The following is a 20,853-nucleotide window of genomic DNA, read 5'->3' on the forward strand; positions in this document are numbered from 1 at the left end:
CACCTCCGTACAGTAAACATCTTTACAATCTCCCCAACAAGATATCAATACATGGTTTGTACATGACTTCGTATTGCCCCTTTAATAACAAAATAATTCCTCAGTATCGTTGTTATTCACTCCAAAAGCTACTCGATCTTCATGAGAAAACATTTCTGCTCAAATCAAAACTGAACAGAGAATGATAAATTAAAAAGACCAAACATCTGAAACTAGTTTTATTTGACGTTTGAGTAAAAATATTAATTAGTCCAAAACAACTTCGATCTCATTTGAACTATTACTGGAAATCTGTGGAGTCTCCAGAGCACCAATGAAATAATACACTTCATCTTAATAATTATGAATACTAATACGTATTATGAACTATTTATCAATACGGTCTTTAGAAAAAATACATTTAGACGCGTTTACAACTGCAAATTGTACTTTTGTTATTCTGTTTGCGCGTGTATCTAGAGCTGAAACAATAAGTCGATTAATTAGCTGATTGATCAACTATTTTAACTATCAATTGAGTCATTTATCAAAACTCTAGTGTTACGAAAAATAAACTGACTGAAAATCTTTAACTTAAAATGCAAGTGTTCATTAAACGAAAACTAAAGAATAAAAGCAGAACAAAATAAGTTAAATAGTAAAATCATTATTTTCTAACAGTTAGTAGTTTCCATGTTTCAAAGCTTTTGAATCAAACCTTTTTAAACTTCTTCAGTGTTTTAATTATTCCATTAACAGAGTTGAATTATTCCAGTGGCACACTTCAGACTCCATGTAAAACTTATAAATATATATGTAGACGCATCATTTGTTCATCTGCTGTTTGTGTGTGTGCGCGCGCGTGTGTGTGTGTGTGTGTGTGTGTGTATAGAGTCCTAGATTCATACAGTACAATACAGCTGGTCCCAGAAATCCACCCAGCAAAAAACACCCTAAAAATATACGTCTACGAGGAAAACATAAACAGACAAAATAAATGATGACATCGTCATCGTCTTCGTCCAGATCCCCCCCCCCCCCCCCCCCCCTCATGTTACATCTTCATATATCAGAAACAGAGGGGACGTCTGGAGGTTTGAATCTGGGCCGTGGAGCCGCTTTTCTTTTGCAATAACAGGAGGAAGTCCGTGTTGATCAGACAGAGCTTTGGTAAACGCTTCTCTCTGAAAGAGGTCTGCCTCACCGACCTCGTAGCACGCTCATCATGCTTCTTCTTCGTCACACGAGCGGCCATCGCGTGAATAATCATAAAAACGTACGCCGGTCTCACGCTATCGTTGATAACATCTTATATAGCAAACTACATTCAAAACAGAATAATTTAACAGTGATTTAACGCATAAGAAGACTTTAAAATAGCAAGATTTTTCTTTTTCAATCAGTTTCACAAACATCGAGTCCGAGGCTGTGGGAACCCCCCCCCCCTTCACCTAACCGCTACAGTGCACATTAAATCATTGGTTGAATTGATAAAGGAAGCACAGTCTTCTATTTTGTTTCAAAGGAATAGTTCACCATTTTGGGAAATGTGTTTCTTTGTCCGAGAGTTTGAGAAGATCAAAATCACGCTCATGTAGTGTACGGGTTCCAGAGCTAGCCGGCCGTTAGCGTAGCTTAGCATAAGGCGTGGAAGCGGGGGGAGAAGCTTAACGTCCCTTCTATCAAAGATACGCCTCTAAAGCGCTTTAACACATCGTGTCTGTTTCATCCGTATACAAACAAATGTAAAAACTAGCGCTGCACCCTTTGTAAATTTACTACTTTAATCTCAGAGAATATTAACAACTTTAATCTTCAACTGTTAACGGACTTAAAACAAATGTTATTTCACACTAAATGTGCAAGTCAGATAAAGCTTGACCCCACAAACTAATTAAAATAAAGCTAATAAACTGAAATAGTGATGATAGAACAGTCAATTCGTGAGTTTTGTAGGCGTTTGACACTCTAAATCTTTACGCTCGTCCTCCTCCCGGCACCGGTCGGCATCGATCCTCTGAACCGATTCTCGGAATGAATAACCAGATTTTCCAAATGTCAAAGTATTCCTTTGAGTTCACCCAGCACACCCTCTAAATCAGCAGCGACCTCAGGTCTACATCCCTGCCTCAGACAAAGCTAACGTGTTCATGCTAAAGGCAAACTACACATGAGTTACATCTGTTTTTGCATATCATTTCTCATAGCTTTAAAGTGTTTTTCTCCCCCCAGCAGGTCACACGAGTACTTATATTATGCGTTAGGTATTCGTTCAGCTAAATATCTTCAGTATATTTATGTACAGTACATGAACTCGAGTGCTGGCGCTCTAGTTGCTGCGTTAACATGCCTACAGTCAACCTGTATTGACTTGTGCGAGTTCTTTTAGATTCAGACAGAAACCTAAAAGCTAAACGTTTCACGCTGTGGAAGAGAAGAAACATGGCTTTGTTCAGCAGAAGCCCGACACAGGACTTGCGTACATGCTACATGTTTTTTTTTTTTGTATGCAGTGAGGTTGGGACCGTTAAATAGAGCACAGTATATAAAACAGCAGTCTACAGTATTCTGACAACCCTGCTGCATCATTGCTTCGCCCCAGAGAGACAAACCTCAACAGTCTTGTTAGCGGTAGCTCAGGTCCCCGTGCACAATGCTGGTAAAAGCTGCTTTAAAAACCGTCTGTTCAGCTAAAGTCAGTGCAATGGTTTGAGAGAAGCCGTGCGCTTCAGAGTCAGACGACAGATTTCATCTTCAGAGTCCAAAGTCGTCATGAGCTGGTTGGAGCCGACGCTTCTGAGATCACACGCCATACTTTGAGTGTGTGTGTGTGTGTGTGTGTGCATGCTCACACACACTCTCTCTCTCTCTCTCGTCAGTCGTCAGCCCCGTGAAGCCAGGCGGCCGTTTTCATTCAGCCGGGGCAGCAGCGGGGGGGAGCATGCCCCTCGCCCTCAGGTGGGAGTGCAGAGTGTGGAAAATGCCGAGCTGCTGTTCGGGCCGAAGCATCAACAGCTGCTGCAGCACCTTGCTGGGGTTCGGTCCTCTGCAACACAACAATCGCATGAGGCACAGGGGAACCAGACCAATGGAAAGAATCACTGAATCTCAACTGAGAACATGGCGCCGGCATCAGAACAGCGCAGGAATACGATCATCTCTTCATGAGGAGTCCAGTAAATGCTTGTTTTTGTTCTACTTCCGGACACGTTGTGAGCGCTGATGGAGCCAGGAGTGAAAGGTCACCCTTCTCTAAATATTGGGCTGTTTTCTAAGTTCCCTTTTATTTCACAGCCATCTGAAGCTTTCTAAGAACTCATTTAGAAACATGTGAAACATTGAACTGGAGACCAGCGGTCGGTCTCACATACCAGACGTTCAGCCCGTCACATTTGGAGTGAATGTAAGTTCTGTAAAATGATGTCACAGTCATTGTTTTATTATCAACATGTTAGTTGAATTTCAATTTTCGATGAAAGAAAAGTTTGCGTGTGCTGTAAATTATAGTTTCTAGAAAGACGTCGAGACATTTTCAAATATTTGAATCCGCTGAGACAATTGGCATCGGTGCATTTCTACTTGACATGCCTGTGAGGGAACCTGATACCACATTTCTTTTAGATTTCGCTCTCCGAGCCGCCGGCCCTCCTCTTACCTGATGAAGCTGGCTATGTAGACGTGCGTGAAGGTGGCCATCAGGTACTGACAGTCGAAGCGATCCATGATGCCGCCGTGGCCGGGGATGGTGTCGGCAAAGTCCTGCAGGACGAGCAGAGACCAGAGCGTCGTTACACCAGAACTCGGGGTGTTACGCGGCTACGTGCGTTATCGGAGTACGATTTAATCTCATTGTCGCCGATAAATCTCACCTGAAAAACTGATTCAAGTGAAATCTGTACCCGGGAGAGGCTCAAACAACAACATGACAGGAGAATAAGACTGAAACACTCTTCTCAAAAGAGAGACGAAGAGTTCTGCTCTTTACTTTGATTTTGAAGGCTCGCTTGAAGCCGCTGGCGAAGAAGCCGCCGAACGGTCCGATGAGAGACCCGAAGGCCGAGAGGAAGACGCTGTGGATCTGGAAGGGGTACATCGTCACCGTTTTCTATCAGAGACGAGGAGAAACATTCATGAACGCGATTTGATTGAACAGCAAAACACTGACGATGGAGAAGAACCGCACACAACCACCTCAAAACATCTGAACTGTCCCTTAAATGGCATGACACGAATTCAGAACAGCTTTTGTATTTCAAATGGTTTTAGTTGATGCAAGCATTTATTTTCTTTAATTAAAAGTCTTACCCATGTCACTATGTTCTGCACCACAGCAGGAAGCGTGTACTCCTGCATCACGAACATATCCGACGGCTCACATTCAACCGTGAACCCGTTGGTCTCACTGTTTAAGCCCACGGGACACACAAAGTACTGGAACTGAGACAGGAGGTAGGCCAGCTGATGGGTCCGACAAAAACAACAACATTTAAGCACCGAAGCCGATCCCGTCCAACAGACGTGCACGAATTTAAACGCCAATAAACATTGAATATTGACAGCAAATGTAGCGATGCTGCATCGTGATTAAATCCTAAACAAACATTCTTTGTTGGACCAGAAACTAGAAGCCACGTGACAGTCACAACACAAACAACTTGTCAACTTTTGGCAGAAGTTACGCAGAAAACATCTCATTCTGTTTTCGGGAAAAACCACAAAGTGTACTCACGATGAAGCCGAAGACCAACGTGGCGAAGAAACCTCCGATGAAGCCCTCCCACGTCTTCTTGGGTGAGAGCTGAAGAGGGGGGGGGGGGGGGGGGGTTAGAGACAGAAACAAAGGCCGTCTTTCACATCATCATGATATCAAATCAAGCGCTTCCTCGAGCATCAGGGCAGCGGTCACGTTGCTGCATCATTGCGGCTCCACCGTGCAGAAGAACAGGGAGGATAGACTGCACACTCTATAAACTGTGTGCTCTGGATCTGCCCTGAGAGCTCGTCTCACTTCCTGGTCTGATGCAGAACCACATCAACACAAACGAGTTCACCGGTTCTACTCAGTTCTCCATTTAGTCGTTTCACTCTTTCTGTACAGCTGAGCCCACATATACTGTACAAAGAAGAAGAAACAAAACTCTATTTCTTTTGTATATTTTCAGGATCTCGACTGGTTGTTTGTAGTGATGCTGATCCGTTCACAGAGGCTCCCTCTACTCTACTTCTTAAAGAGACAGCAGTGAAGCCGCTCCATGTGAATCTAAAACAATGAGCGACGTCAGACTTACCTTGATCAGCGGAGTCCTCCCGAAGAAGAAGCCAAACAGGTAGGCCATGATGTCGTTGCAGATGACGATGGAGATCGGCACAATGAACCTGGAAAAAGGGAATTTCCACGATGTTAAGAGGGAAGTGAAACCATCAAAATCTGATCAATTCCGTCTCTGGCTTGTAAATATGTGGACAGACAACAAATATATGAAAAAAAGATATTTATTATGAATCTCGTTGACTAAAATCGCCATTCTCTTAGAAAGGTGAACTAGAACAGAATTAGCTTCATTTGTATTTATATTAGTCGTAGCTTTGTGTCGCTCTCTGTTCCACGACTTGAACCGGAGCGAACGCGCCTGCAACGAGTGGATATTCGGAGACGGCGAGGCTCGTTCCTCCGGTCCGTCTGTGTGCCGCTTACCAGATCATCCCTTCAAACAGGTTCTGAATGACGAGGTGCGACTGAGTCACCACAATCAACAGGGTCACATGGGTCCAAGCAAACTGGAACGGCAAAACACACACACCACAGAGTCACCGCACTGGAATGTAGGCGCGCCTGCTCACAAGTTAGGAAACGGTGAAAAGAAATGACACGAACAGACCGACAGACGAGGAGAATGACACGGATGGCAAAGCAAAGAGCGTGGCGAAAAATAAAACGTTTGTCAAGCGGTTTCTTTCAAAACAAGAGTTTTGTGAAATTGCATGCAGCAAAATAACACAAGAGGCATAACGTGACTGTGTGTTGAAGCGGAGTAGTTATTATTATTTAATAACTTTTAGAGACGCCCCATCACGGGCTTGTTTTTGGTTTTTACCGATTGCAGATGTGCAATCGGTCGATTTAGATCGTTTATGTTTTGTTGTAGAAACTGGTCTTTCAGGTTCCAGACTGAACAGACCCTGAACGCATCATAGTGGAACTGAATGGAACCTCCGTACGTTAGCCGTTAGCGGTGCAGCTAACGCTAACTAGCTCTCATCCTGTTGATTTAAACACGAATGTTTTGTTCACAATTCAACATCTGAGATCAGCGACTAGAAAGCATGAATGCACATCTGCTGATCGCATGCTGGTACTGAATGAATGAATGAATGAATATATATATATATATATATGACGGTAACAATCACAACAATGTGACGTTAACATGTCTTTTAGTTCGTGCTCAACATTATTTTGTATTAATCGCCTGCTTTCTAAATGTCCTACTTCACAAACTGCTGCTTTACTCATTTAAAGCTTGTTATCCCGATCAGCTGTTACGAGGCGTGTTTTGGTTTCTCGTGTTCTGATTGTTTACGTTTGTGTTTTATTTGGCGTTTTAAAAGCCAATTTTACCATCCGGCCGAGAGTGTAACGTTTCTAACACTGGTACATTCACAGTGATGTCGATCGATGTGCATGAGATTAAATAAATGAATATCCAGGATCATATCAAACACATTAATGGGGACAGATATGTGCGTGTTTCAAAAAAGCTGAAGCGTGAATGAATGGCAACATCAGAACAAAAGACAAGTTTAAAAACAATATTCTCAGAAGGACATTTCAGGAAGTAAGAAGCAGGTGAAAGATGGACGGGAAGCTCAGAGGAGGAGGAGGAGGAAGAGGAGGAAGAGGAGGAGAGGGTTACTTGGCTGATACACACCATATAAAACTGCAGGCGGTAATGTTTCTTCACTAAACTCAGCACAAACATGCAGAAACCTGTGAAAGAGTAGACAACATGCTGTCAGGTAAACAAAGTATACGGCAGATTAAAACAATAACATGAATCACATTGTTTTTACTGTTCGCTGTGTGTGCAGCATGCCTGTGACTGAACAATTCACTACTCGGTTTCACACATTTTACAGTTTTAGCGGAATAGATGTGATAGTTTCAGACGCGTGAATTAGCACGGAGGAGGGTTTGTGTACGTGAACCTGGGGAGAACCTCGGGGGAGCCGTGAACAACAGACTGAGAGAAGATGCGGCTCAGAGGGAACCTCACGGTCCCACCACCACAGAGCTGCTCCTTGCTTTTGATCATGAAGCAACATTTCGACCTCAGTCAGCTTCATGCGGCGAGCTCACAAAAGGCAGAGCTTTTTCTTCTCAGTCTTTCATGCACTAAATATTTTCAAGTATTTAATTTACATGAATCCCACCCAGTCCTGAGAGGCCGATTAGCTGAGTAACAACTTTTAATATGAAATAATTCAACTTTTCTTGTTGCCAAACTTTGACAGTTTGAACTTAATGTTGTACAAAAAGAGACTTTGAAATGTTTCCCGGAGCTTTAAGGACGTTATAAAGTACGAGAAAGTAGTAGGAGAAACTCGTATAAACTTCCATTTGTTTTCACATATAATACGTGTGAATCATTAGTGTACCGAGTATCTTGATAAAGGCCACAGCTTTATGGTTTTACGACACATCCTGCTGCAGTAAACGTCTAGAAGCTCCGAAGAAAAAGAGCCGATGAGCTCATGTCGTCGTAAATCAGTCTGTAATTCTCCCCGAGGTCTTTGTTTCTCTTTGTGGTCCATTTTCTCCCCCACTAATGTTGTTCGTGTCTGGTGCAATCTATTCCACCGCTACAGGAAACGTGAGTGGAAGCAGAGGGGCCAAAGAGCGCCGTGTGTTGTTGGAGATACTGCGGGACGGTTTCTCTTATGCTCGTGAAGCAGAGACCCACCTGCGAGGTACAAGGCGAAGGAGATGAAGCGGTGATAGCGAGCCAGGAACTGCAGCGGTTCCTCCCTCTGCACCAGAGCCCCAAAGTAATCCGCTACAGTTTCCCCGTAGAAGAAGTAGTTGACGCAAATCAGGAAGTACCTGAGGCAATAAAACAGACGGCATTACATTTTCTTAACATTTTCTTCCTCCGTAAACAGACATGTTGTCACCGTCTTAGAAATAAGAGCTCGGGAGAAAACATTTGCTTCAGAAAAAACTTTTTGTTGTTGTTCCTTTGTATTAGTAAAGGCCTTTACACACCGGGGTGTGACATATAAAACACACCAAAATGCAAAATACTATATTTCGCATCAAAACTGTTCATACCAGCAGCGGTGCAAAATGTGTGAGCGGTGTAATAAAAAGGTTTGAACAGATTTGAGCAGGCAGAAGACAAACTGTTGTACAGCCTTTAAGCTGCTGCAAGATATCTTATTGTGAAAGGTAAGAACGGGAGGAGTGGATCGTCACGGTTGAAAGGAGCAATAAAGTTTGCCGTCGTGGTTTCGAGTACTGAGCCTCCGTGTTCTAAGAGTGTGGGCTTGAACTCTGTGTTTATGTTGTGAACTTCAGTCTGAACTCTGTGCTGCTGTTCATGTGTGCGTCACTGAATGTCTACGTGTGTTTCATGCCCGCTGTACATTGACCTCCTGTGTGTGTGTGTGTCTGTGTGTGTGTGTGTGTTTAAGAAAGGCCATGGAGAATGTTTCAATAAGCTTCATCTGCTTCCAACAAGACAGTGATCTTTGCTCCTGGCTGCACCGAGCGCTGCCTTTACATACAGTGTGTGTGTGTGTGTGTGTGTGTGTGTGTGTGTGTGTGGCGCAAAAACTCCGGCACAGTGGTCTCGGGTGGACTCTGTATATTCAGAGCAAATACCTGCAGAGGAAGCTGGCCTGAGTCAGCGTTTCACTGGAGGACCAGGAGAGTCTAATAGAGTGCGGCTGCCAGAAGACATTACTAAGTGGCACCTTTAAAAAGGAGAAATTCTGCCGTTTCTGGCTTTTTAAAAAGAGTTTACATATTATTACACCATTAAGACGGCTCGGGATGAATATAGACCTCACCTGCATGTCTTTTATTTTTACACTAGAGCTGATATGGCGCCGAGCCAAAGATATGAATATGTTGACAGCTTACTTTGAGAAATAAAACCATTTTGCTCTTTTAAAGAAGTGTTTTCGTGCCCTCGCATCAATTGTTGTGAATGTAGACGCGTGGAAGGCACGCAGAAGAAGTTAATCCCGTTGACTGTCTGTGTTGAAATTGGTGCCGCATGAAAACATAGAAAAACCTACAACAACCAGAATGCACTGGGCTGGCGGTGCGCGACTCATAATTCCTCCATACAGTCTTCTGGTTCATGTACAGTAGGTAGTTTGAACATCAGCTCTAGAGCCGCTAAAGACCCGTGATGTCTGGCAACATGGAGGGAAGTTAAACATTTCTTTTGCACATACTACCAACATTGTAAGGGTTGAAAAAGTTCCCTTTTAAAAAGGGTAAACCATCTACAGATGATCGGCTGTGAGATCAACGCTCTCCTCACCAGCTGAGCGTCCTGAACCAGGGCAGCTCGTAGGAATGGTAGACTCTGTAGCCGATGGTGATGATTTCTTGGAAGCACTTGATTTGGACGGTCATGACCTGCCGACGAGACGACGGGAACGAGAGAGAGTCAGCGCTTTCAAAATGTTCTACTCAAACGGCTGCAGCATCAACTCGCTGCCACTCACCACTAATATTAGAGTGACGGGTCCCATGTAGATGATGATGAAGAAGCCCGAAATCATGGCCAAAGACAGAACCCCTCGTATCCAGTAGTTCTTCCATCTGTGGAGAAAGGAACCGTTGAATCACATGAATGTTTCATTGATTCACTTTCAATCAAAGCGAGAAAGAGTGAAATATACGACACCGTCTGGCTCCATCGCTGCATTTCCAGTTATAAAAATACACATTAAAGCCACGAAAGTCCACATCCTCACAGAGACCCGGTTCTATCGTGATCCAGGATCAAGCAGCCCTTGCCGGACAGAGACTCTAGTCATATGAGAGGAGGTGGACTCTGTGTTTAATGATGCTTGAAGCTCAAACACAGTCGATGTTTTTCCTCATGTTGAGTTTTGAAAGTGAAGATGTCGGCCATATTATCTGCCCGGAGACTGTTTACATTCCTCCTGATACATGTTCAAAAAATGCACTACAGGAATGTACACCGGTAGTACTGCCGGACCGCCTGGGAGCGAAACAAAGGAAGAGGAAACGGCTAAAAAACAAAAAAGCAGCAAGGCTGCTGTGTGAATGGAGAAGAGAAACTGCTGCATCATGAAAAAAAGAAAGGTTCCTCTCAGCACTGTGAGCTCTCTGATCATCACACCATCTCTCTGCTGCTCACCTCCACCACATCTCCCCATCTGTTTCTCTGTTATCCCTCTCTTCCCCCCCCCCCCCCCCCCCCCCGTCTCTCTGCAGCACTCGGGATTAGCGCTTTCCTTCCTTTGAGCCTTTAAGCGCAGTGACCTGGCCGTCACTTACTGGTCACACCGTCCTCTTGTTCATTTGTGTTCCAGGCGCTGAGCCGCACAAGAAAAACTGATTTTAACAGTTTGTTTTGTGTGAAGTTTTATCTCCAGCCTTCCCAGACTTTATTGTGTTTATTGTAAGGTCCCTCTCATTCTACTTATCCCATATAACTCCATGAATGAAGCTTATTCTCCATAAATACAACACAAGGGTCAAATATTTTGGTTATAAAGAGAGAGAAACAATGTTTCCTCTTTGCGTGCACAAAACGATCAATGCGATGAAATTACCCTTTTTCTTTTCCCTTATTTTTCCAGCTATACGTCGAAGTAACCTGAAAGAATAGAACCACTGCAAGTTCTCTTAAAGTAAAGCTACTACCAGCCGTCAATGACACCAACATGTGAACATATTGTTCCACAGTCAGAGAAAACAAACCCGTCACCAGAGTCCCAACAACACTTGACAGAGCAGGTTGCCAGCACACCTCCTTTGTTTCTCAGAACTTGACATTCAGGTTCATAAGAAATACAGGCGTGTCAACTGAGAGAAACTGATTTCTGTGTCCCTGCCTCAGGCCTCACCGACTGATTCATCCTAAAATCTAACAAGAGAGTTTTACCACAAACATCATATAACTCTCACTGTTTATCTTTGGATTGTACATTGTAACTTGCCTCACTTACTCTACTGCTGTTAATCACTGTGGATGAGAGGACATAGAATCATGTCATTTTGGACTAAACTCAAAGAGGGAATTAAAAGAAAACCAACAGCAGTCGCTGGTCAAATGCTGAGGAACACTTTTCTGAATGACGCTGCAAGTCACTAAAAGTCACGAGCGACAACATTCCCTCCGCCGCATTAACAGGAGCATGTTCAGACATCTCTGCAGGATCTATTTTCTGGTCTAGTTACCCTACATGCACAGGAGGAAAGACGCTCACTCACTCTGTCGGGGTCATTTCATGAAAGACGGAGGGGAAAAAACGCTTGTTACAGCAAAATCATGGCTGAAGCACATCTGAACAAGACCCTCGGAGTCCACCTGACCTCATATTCTACATGCCGCTTGAGCACGTTGACCTACTTCACCTGTAATCTAAGAAAGGTACAGTTTTAAACTCGTTCCACTTCGTGTTGTGGCTCATATGCATCCAAATCTCAGAATATACACATTTACTCTTATTTGTGGCTCTCGGCTTCATTTCCTGAACACGACGAGTTAAAGTTAAGCAGAGGGGCCGGAGTTCATTTTTTGTTTTGCTTCCATCTTAGACCACTAAACTCAGACTGGTAAGGCGGAGTGCTAAATGCTAATAGATCCTTGATCTCACCACACAACAGAGGAGCAGAATTAAAACCCAGGAACAAACAACATCTGCTGGTATCCACCTCTAACGAGTATCTGTGTACCTGGGCGGCAGGCCCGCCAGAGCTTTGTTCAGGTACTGTGGAGTGTTGTAGGTGTCCGCTGTGGAGAGAGGAACATCTGGAGTGTCTGCTTTGGAGTCGCAGTCGCATTCTCCCTCCGTGTCGCCTTGCAGGCCCAGCCTGTCATCGGCATCGGCCTCCTGTCAGGACACACAAACACATATTCAAATACTCACTTAAGATAAGGAAAGATCGATGTGCACGGAGAGCGCTCGTGAGATGCAAATGACAAGTTAATGTAGTCAAATAGAGTCCAGTCTAAAGCGCCTCTGGGGGGGGGGGGGGGGGGGGGGGGGGAATCGTCCGGCTGGGATTCTAGTTGACCCGACTACATGTGGAGGAGCGTCAGACCGTCTGTGACTTCATCACGCTCAATAATATCTGATAGATAAGGACTGAAAGTGTGACACAGGATTTACTGTCGGGCTCAATGTCCATATTTCCTGTTTATGAAACGGGCGTAAAATCCAACATTAAAGCCATGAAATGATAGTAGAGCCTTTGAACTTACAGGGCTGACGTGTTCATTAATATCAGCTGACTAGTGGAGTTAAAGGGGAGGTGGCGATAGAGAGGAAGCTGTGGTTGAAGAGACAATATGTGGTCACTTGTATATTTGAAGGGAATCAGAACATGGTAATTCTAATTTTTCCATATTTCAACCTAACAAAATCCTCAAAAGCCCATAAAAGGAGCGAGCAGCTGGAGGATTAGTGGGCGAGCGCGAGTGAAAGTCTACACCTGGTGTCGACAGGTTAACAGTCTGCTGCCCGGGAGGCAAAGTTCTGATTGGCGTCAATGAATTTTTAATCTGGATTTAGACACCGTCAACAGATGCACGAGTCGCTCTTCTGTCACCTCTTCGCTTCAGCTAAAAAACTAAAAGAATGGAGTTTAAAAGGTTTCCACGTGGATCTATTTTGCGTCCAGAAGCTGCAGTTTCAGCTCCATGAGTTCACAGAAACACAGGTCAGCACCAGATAACAAAAAGTTAAGATAAAAACACAGATTGATCGCCGTAGACCTAGAAATACAAGTTTAAATAGATGGAAACTACAATGATTTAAAAATGTCATTACAGATTTTATATTTCGCATCTAAAATGACAATTATTCAAAACTATAATTTATCGTCTTTCAATGAAATCGTGTCGTGATGAAATCATTTACTGCGATATCACGCTACACAATCATGTCATCGAGAACATGCCGACTCAACTTCCTCCAAAAAATAGGCAAAATATTTTTGCACTGAAGAGAAATACCAGTGAGGATCCATCACGGGACAAAGCAGCCTTTTCTTTCTGCTATTTTTAACAAAGTGAGCTCACAGACCAAATGTGGAGGATTAAGTTCTCTTCCGCACTCGAGAGGCTCGCTGATTTCTTTCTTCTTCCCTTTCATGGCTGCTTTCACTCAGACGTTGCTTAATACGGTCAGTGGGAGCATCAGGGTGAAAATCTGAGAGCTTCACTTTCAGAAACACGGTCGGTGCTCTCGGACAGACGTAATTAGCTGGAAAGAGGGATGGGGGGGGGGGGGGGGGGTCACTTGAGGTGGTGTTGGAGCTCAAGAGGGATGCAGGTGTACTTGAATATTTCTACTCAGGTTTTAATGAGGAAACGTTGCAGCCTTGCAGTACAAGATGACGGACAGAAGAGAGAAAGTTAGACGGGCCGGTGTCTCCAAGCTCTCTCTATGAATACTCATGGCACTAAATGATGAATTTAGCCAGATAACTGACACAGAAATATCATCCAGACACACACACAAAAGAAATGTCTCTGAGAAAGATTGGAGGAAAACATTTGTGTCCTGATCTTTACAACCAGACTAAACTTTGTGTAATTAAGTCTAGATACAAGCTAGGGCTGGGCGATATGGCCTAAAAAAGAAATCTCCGATTTTTTTTACAAAAAATCCGATTCACGATTTAAATCGATTTTTTCCCCCAAAATTTTTTGCAGATGACAGAAGCTGTTGAAAACAATTTTTTATTTTATTTTGTGATGATTTTCCCAAGTAGGTTGATAAAAATAAAGTGCAAACAAAACCTGAACATTGTAGAAAGGTGCCTGTAGTATACAAAAAGTATTTGGTCACTCTTTTGTTTCCCTGAATCATTTAAATATAAAATTAAATTAAACATAACATTAAATGGCATTAAATAGTAGCCTTCCATTGTAAACAACTGTGCAAATGTAACTTTTTACAGTAAGCTTTTCTAACTGAATACACTGATACAAACACAGCATGAAATAAAATGTATGTGACCCTTTAACATTCACATTTTCAAAAGTGCAACATCTGATCTAACATCAACATAACATATTTTGCACAGTAAATAAGTGCATGTAAACAAAATCAAGTGCATTCACAACATAACCAACAGTATTAAACAGTAGTGCATGTTTTTTCTAAATATTTTTGCCAGGAAGACAAGCCTGTCTTCTACCTCTGGCTTCAGGCATGCACGGTGGCATGTAACAATGCCCCCCCACACACTGAAAAGCCTCTCAGAGGGGGCACTTGTAGCTGGCACAGAGAGGTATTTCTTTGCTAAAGTACTTAGCCTTGGAAAGTTAAGTTGGTGACGCTTCTACCAGTCAAGTGGATCGGTGTCTGGGTCAACCTGCTGGACCACAGGTCAGTTGTTGCGGAGTAGAATGACATCCCCTCCAGCTCCGCAGAGATCCTTTGGCGTGTACTATTGTACAGCCGAGGCAAGGCAACGTCAGAAAAATGTTTACGGCTTGGTAGCACGTACCTGGGGTCCAAAGCTTTGAGAAGGTGAATAAACCCCGGCTTTTCCACGGTGTATATGGGCACCATATCTTTTGCGATATACATCGCGACTGCATCCGTGATGGCTTTCCACCGGGCACTCTTCTTCTCATGCGGAGTACAGTTGGTGAATGTCTCCAAAATGCTGGGTTGTTGTTGTGAGGTGGCGGCGGCGGCGGCGCTTGTGCTCCCGCGGTCCTGCTCCCTCCTCAGGGCAACAACACTTCTCCCACTCGGCGGCATGCCTCTGTTTGAGGTGCTGCATTAAATTTGTTGTGCTGCTTGATTTTGTAGCAATAGCTTTTAGACAGACCTTACATCGTGGTGCTGTTTGTTCTGTGTCAGATGACACGAACCCGAACCATTTCCAGACTACCGAAGACACATTCTTCCCTCTCTTATGAACGAGAGCTTCACTGCTGGCCGCCATTGTTTTCGTTTGTAAACAATGCGCGCGCACTCTACTACGGGAGCCCAACGGGGGGGAGGGGTGGGGGCGATTTTCTCGATTTTCAATAAAACACATCGCCTTAAAGCACACATTCGAATTAATCGATTAAATCGATTTATCGCCCAGCCCTAATACAAGCAGACATTTGAGCTCGAGAATCTATTCCTCGTTCTATAGAACCACTCTGGTGAAAAACGTAAACGTGCCCACGGGAGAATGCTTGGCTTTATTCCCATTTGTCATAAGTTGATTTGATGAATAACCTTTTATGAAGCTTCGGTTGCAAATGTGACTATTTAAAAAAAAAAGAGGGAATAAGTTAGTGAAAAACAAGCTATTTCAGGACTTCATTGTTTGGCTCTTTACCATTTTCTCATATGATACTTTTGATTGAAATCAAGAAAAACCAGAAATGGAAGCCCTGCCATTGAGAAGACAGACAGCGAATGTGTTGTACTGAAGCACAGATTGCAGGGATGAGCATTGGTCTTCATTTCTAAATCACAAAGCGTGATACGACGGTCTGAAGTGCTTGTACCAACAAACCCGATGCAACAACGTGTGCAGCAACTTCCATCTGTCGGTGATTTATCTCACTGGTTCACAATAACTTCAACATTCGGCACATTACTTCACACGCGGAGGTACACGGTGTTACGCACTAATCCGGGTGAATGCGCTCAAGATTGTTCATTAAACAGTCAAACACTGTTAATCTTTTAATAAAGGCGGCCAACCGCTGTGTAAAGACCTCACAGTCAAACACAAACAATCCTACAAACCTGTGTGATAACAATCCAAGTCACGCAATCGAACAAGTCCAAATGTAAATACATATGACAATTATAACATCTCTTTTAACAAGTACCACTTGAAATGACAAGGTACAACCTGTACACCATGCTTTGGTGTCTCATGTTTCCCTCTTCCTCTACGATTGAAGAAGAAGATCTTAACAATGAGACTACGTATCAACTGAATTTAAATCAGACGCTGTTTCTAAGCTTGTTTACACGATATTTAGTAAATGCTATAAACAACAAACTACATGTTTGGAAGGATGAGAAAAACAACACTAAATAGAAATGCTATCGACCCCTTCAGCCCATGAAGAACTCAAGAAACAGTCATGATGTTTTGGGTTCAGCTCAAAACTAATTCCTCCCAAAGTTTAACCACTGATAATTAGAAACGTTTGTTTAATGTTTGTTGTACGATTTTGTTTTGCCCAATCTCTGCGTTTTCTGCTTCCCAATACACACACACACACACACACACACACACACACACACACACACACACACACACACACACACACACACACACACACACACACACACACACACACACACACACACACACACACACACACACACACACACACACACACACACACACACACACACACACACACACACACACACACACACACACACACACACACACACACACACACACACAGCAGGTGGTGCACAGACAGCAGACAGACTGTCTCTTTCTACTGTGTGCCATGTTGTTCTCCTGTCCGAGTAACACTGTCCTTGCAGCTCAGCTCACCTCCACTGCCCTCCTCCTCCTGGCTATTAATGCCTCGTCTGCAGAGAGGACGGGATCAGACAAGAGGACAGCAGACGTTAGGAGACGAGCAGCTCCAGTCTGTGTCCACCTGAAGCGACGCAGCCCATTGCAGGCTCGTTTGTATCCTAACAACTAATGAAGCTTGATTTATGCTCGATACACGACCAGCGACGTCACCATCAGACAGCCCTTCACGGGTTTTCTAACCACGCAGACGCTCTGCTGAAACCAGGCTGTAGACGTGAGTTTTGGTATGAAAGGTTTACGAAACGTAATCTTTCAGGAGTAGATGTTGTAAGCTTTAAGATGGAAAGCATTTATAAAACTGCAGACGTGGGATCCGTTGGGTGAGCGTGACAGGACGAGGTTGAAAGGCACTCCATACACAACAGAAGTAAAGCAGGAGTTGAACCATCAGCGCTTCAGCTCAGAAACTTGTGTCTTTACCCGCCGCCATGTTCGGTACAGCGAAGCCTCAACAGATGAGAAGGGAGCGAGATGGCTCACTCCTTCAGCTACCGCCATCATCTCTTTATTTACAATTTCATGACAATCCATCCCAATAGTTGTCAAAACGACATCCGCCCAAGTTGCCGCACAATCAGCAAAAATCCTCATATATCCATTCCGTCTTTTATTCACAAAGCTCGAGATTAAAAAACACCAAAGAGCCCCAATGCAGAGCTGTCCAAAGACATTTCTAACTACGCCGAATGAAGCTGTGCGCAGCAGCGTGTTAAACTGCCAGCTGCCGCCACCACCACCACCTCTGCTGCAGACAGCCCACCGAGGTCACCCCGATGCGGAGCCTTCAGCGAAAAGGTCAATTTGCAGGTCAAGAAAGTCCGTTTTCCGTAGTAACATTTAGGTTTGCGTGAAACCATTCAGTGACCTACATCTCTCGTCTTGCACAACACCAACATGGCCGTTACCTTGGCTTGCCTGCTAGCTAGCTAACTCGGCTGTATCCATGCAGAAATGTAACGTTATCGTACCCTGTGTGTGTTAGGGTGTTTAGTCTTTCTAATTACGTATTTTGCAGTCTTAAGGTTCAACAGTTTTACGACAGTGACTTTCTTGACGTACAAAGTGATCTTTTAAACATCATATATGTAACATCATATATGTAATTCATATACGTTTTATTTCTCGTACATATTTTTACCGAAATAAAGTCCCACGGTGGTCTATTAGGAAGGGGCCGGACTTTGCCTCTCTATATTTCATTTCACGCTACAAAAGAGGCTGTTAGGTGATGCGATATACTACATCTGCATCACCAAACTTCCAGGCATCGAGGTAATGTGTGGATTGGTTATGGTGACGGCACACTTTCCCCAAAGAGATGACCTTGTGTGAAGCAGACGGCAGCACATGTATGATTTAATGGAGGCTAGTGCTGGGCGGTATGACCAAAATGCATACTGTATTTTGTAAGACTGGCGGTTTCACGGTATATCACGGTATTTTTTCCCCGTGTTAAAGCATTAATTAATTAACGCCGAAAAGAAAGGGCAGGCCAGCGAGCGGTGAAAAGCTGTTTGTGTGGCGCGTCTTCCGTTCCGTCATTTCCTGTTTAGGTTTATTTCTTTAGACAGATATATATATTATTTTATTATCAGAACAGTGAAGAAAACGTTACCCTGAAAATGTACACTCCGGTACAGTAGGTGGCGGTATGCACCAATGCAAGTTGGTTGCCATCCACCAATGGAATTTAAAGAAGAAGCCGCTACATGTACAGCTTCTTATCACCGTCTATGTACATTTATAACAAATACCACACATATTATGGTAATCAGCGTTGCATACGTGTCTGACCTAAATACCTTTTATTGTTCCGTCGTTCATCCTGCATCGCTCTTTTCTGTTCTTTAATGTAACGTTACTGCCGCGACAGAGCCTCTCCCAGCTGTTAGCAGACTGTTAGCGAGCTTTACCCAGCATGCAGTTCGGCGGAGAAATTTTATAAATGTACAATTATTAGTGCTACAAATTGTTTATCTGTCACAAACTGTTGAGTCGTGGTGTTTTGCCCGGTTAAAGAGCTTTAGTTGTGGGTTGTTAATTGTTGTTATAAAGTTATGACCATGACTAGGGTTCCCTCTCAATACAGGTAAGACAACTAGCTCCGTCCGTAGCACTCCTAGCGGCGAACAATATATTTTGCTGCCTGTTGAAGAGCAACAGAAGTTGTTTCGACTGTGCACCGGTATATGAAAAATTCACATCATACGGGAAATTGAAACCGGTTGAACCGGTATACCGCCAAGCCCTAATGTAGGCGTTGTTGAACTCGTTGGCACAGTTTCTGAGACATTATGCAGTGTATCGGTCAGAGAGCTCTTCTCTCTGTGAGTTAATCAGTGGGCCGGTGGGGTTGCTCAACATATGGGATGGTGGTGGGACGGGTTAGTGGAGCAGTTAGGTGGGTGTCGACTCTAACCTTTGAAACAGTCCCACTGACGGGACGACTCGGGGGAATAAGGAAATCTAAAAAGTTAGCTGTGTGGTAGCCGTCCACACACACACACATGGAGAACAAACCGCTACATAAAGAAAGAAGACAAAGGGGAGACAATAAAGAAAAGTATTTATAAACATAAAATCACAGAAATATTCAATTAAACAGTTCTGCCAGAAGAGTAAAATGGCTTGAAAATGTGCGTTTAAAGTGCTATTTTTTCGGATGTGAGCAGAAATCAAATTTCTAGTATAAATATATTAAAATATTACCATTTGTCTCCCTCCCTTGAAATCCTGATTTGTTATTGACTGACGGCCATTTAAATCAATGTAGCTTCAAAGGCAGATAGTCAAGTATTTTGGTGATCTTGGTGTTTTGCAAAGACTGGTTCAAAAACAAATACATTTTTTTTTGGAAAGCATTGGACCCTTCATTTCACCTGAGCACCTTTATATCTCTCCCACTACAAACCCCCCCAAAAAGGCCTTTTTTAAAGCCTTGCACCTGTTCTAATGCTGCAATCAACACACAAATCCAGCAGGTGCACGACATTGATGAGACTATTTCGTGATGTCAGTGTACAAAATAAATCAAAAATGGTGTGATATTCCCAGCCATGAGGACGTGAAAACCTCACACCAAAACAGAAGTGGTTGTTACGTCTTAACGCGGAGCCGTTTGACTGTGTGTTGATGTTGTATAGCAGGATTACCCCCGGGAAGCTAACTAACTAGCTTAATTAGCGAGCTAACTAACTTAGCTTAATTAGCTCCCGCTGCTACCTGACAGCTCAGCTAGCTCGGCTAGTTTCGCCAACGGCTGACAACAACAAAAAAACGTAACTTGTTTTTAACGGAGAGGGTCTCGCGGGGGTAAAAGTCGCCGCGGTGCCGTTTACCTTGTCGCTGATATTCTCGGTGCCTCCGCCTCGCTTCCTCAGCCCCGTCATGTTTCGCTCGTTTCTCTGCCGGGACGTTAATGTGTGTCACATAAGCCAATGGAAGGAAGGAGGGAAACAAATCCTTTTTCTTTTTTTTTCCAGATAAAGTCCTGGGTTTCTAACCCGGGTTTTTTTACTTTAAAGCTCGGTGCGTGAAGAAGGTCAGCCGCTGCTGTCAAAGCACCGCATTATAGATACCAACGGCTGTACTGCGTGTGTTTGTTTGTTTATCACCGCAGTCCCGGTCATAAGCTCCTCCTACCGGAGTCAAGCTTTATAGAGTAAAAGCACGCAGATTTCCGGTGGGAACTTTCAGAGGAAAATAATTAGCTGAAATCGCGTTTCATGGATTTATGTATTTATTTAGTCAGTGGCGGCTGGTGGAAAATTTTCTAGGTAGGACCATCCTATCAATTTCAGCAAACATCCCAGTGTGATTTAATGCAAAAAAAATAAAGTATCAAACACGCATTACTAACACGAAAAAAGCAGTAAATAACACTTATATAATATAACATGTTTATTGATTGAGATGCCCCTATGGACCTTGTTATAGGAGGTAAAGATCAGGAGAAGTAAACATGAAGTGTAATTATGAATACTGATGTTAAATTAAGCTATGATGAGTTTTCACTGTTAATTTAACATCTCTATTACATGTTGATGTCTACATGACCAAGTTAAGCAGATGAG

General features: G+C 43.5%; 1 protein-coding gene across 2 annotated transcripts; it reads right to left on the reverse strand.

Annotated features, from left to right (window-relative positions):
• Nucleotides 1–8: 8 nt before the first annotated feature.
• On the reverse strand, nt 9–20,348 carry cds1 (CDP-diacylglycerol synthase (phosphatidate cytidylyltransferase) 1). 2 transcript variants are annotated; one of them, XM_079269621.1, is made up of 13 exons: nt 20,119–20,348; nt 11,924–12,081; nt 9,718–9,814; nt 9,531–9,628; nt 7,941–8,080; nt 6,909–6,967; nt 5,675–5,757; nt 5,268–5,355; nt 4,709–4,777; nt 4,285–4,437; nt 3,965–4,084; nt 3,635–3,738; nt 9–3,025 (listed from the first exon to the last, which is right to left on the reverse strand). In XM_079269621.1, the coding sequence occupies exons 1-13, from the start codon at nt 20,167–20,169 to the stop codon at nt 2,890–2,892; spliced, it is 1,356 nt and encodes a 451-aa protein (XP_079125747.1). In that variant the 5' UTR covers nt 20,170–20,348; the 3' UTR covers nt 9–2,889. The 2 variants fall into 2 exon arrangements, with proteins under 2 accessions (XP_079125747.1, XP_079125748.1); XM_079269622.1 differs by lacking the exon at nt 20,119–20,348 and having other exon boundaries at nt 11,903–11,989.
• Between the last annotated feature and the right edge of the window lie 505 nt (nt 20,349–20,853).

This window comes from Melanostigma gelatinosum (genome assembly GCF_949748355.1).
Source record: "Melanostigma gelatinosum genome assembly, chromosome: 6".
In the NCBI taxonomy this organism is placed as follows: domain Eukaryota; kingdom Metazoa; phylum Chordata; class Actinopteri; order Perciformes; family Zoarcidae; genus Melanostigma; species Melanostigma gelatinosum.

Bases quoted from the DNA above. Each gene is read 5' to 3' on its own strand.
- cds1 (XM_079269621.1), bottom strand. From the start codon at position 20,169: ATGACGGGGCTGAGGAAGCGAGGCGGAGGCACCGAGAATATCAGCGAC. The intron at 12,082-20,118 runs GTAAACGGCACC...GTGTCCTGACAG, and splicing joins CCGAGAATATCAGCGACAAG to GAGGCCGATGCCGATGACAG. The intron at 5,356-5,674 runs GTAAGCGGCACA...CCCTTTTTCCAG, and splicing joins CTGTTTGAAGGGATGATCTG to GTTCATTGTGCCGATCTCCA.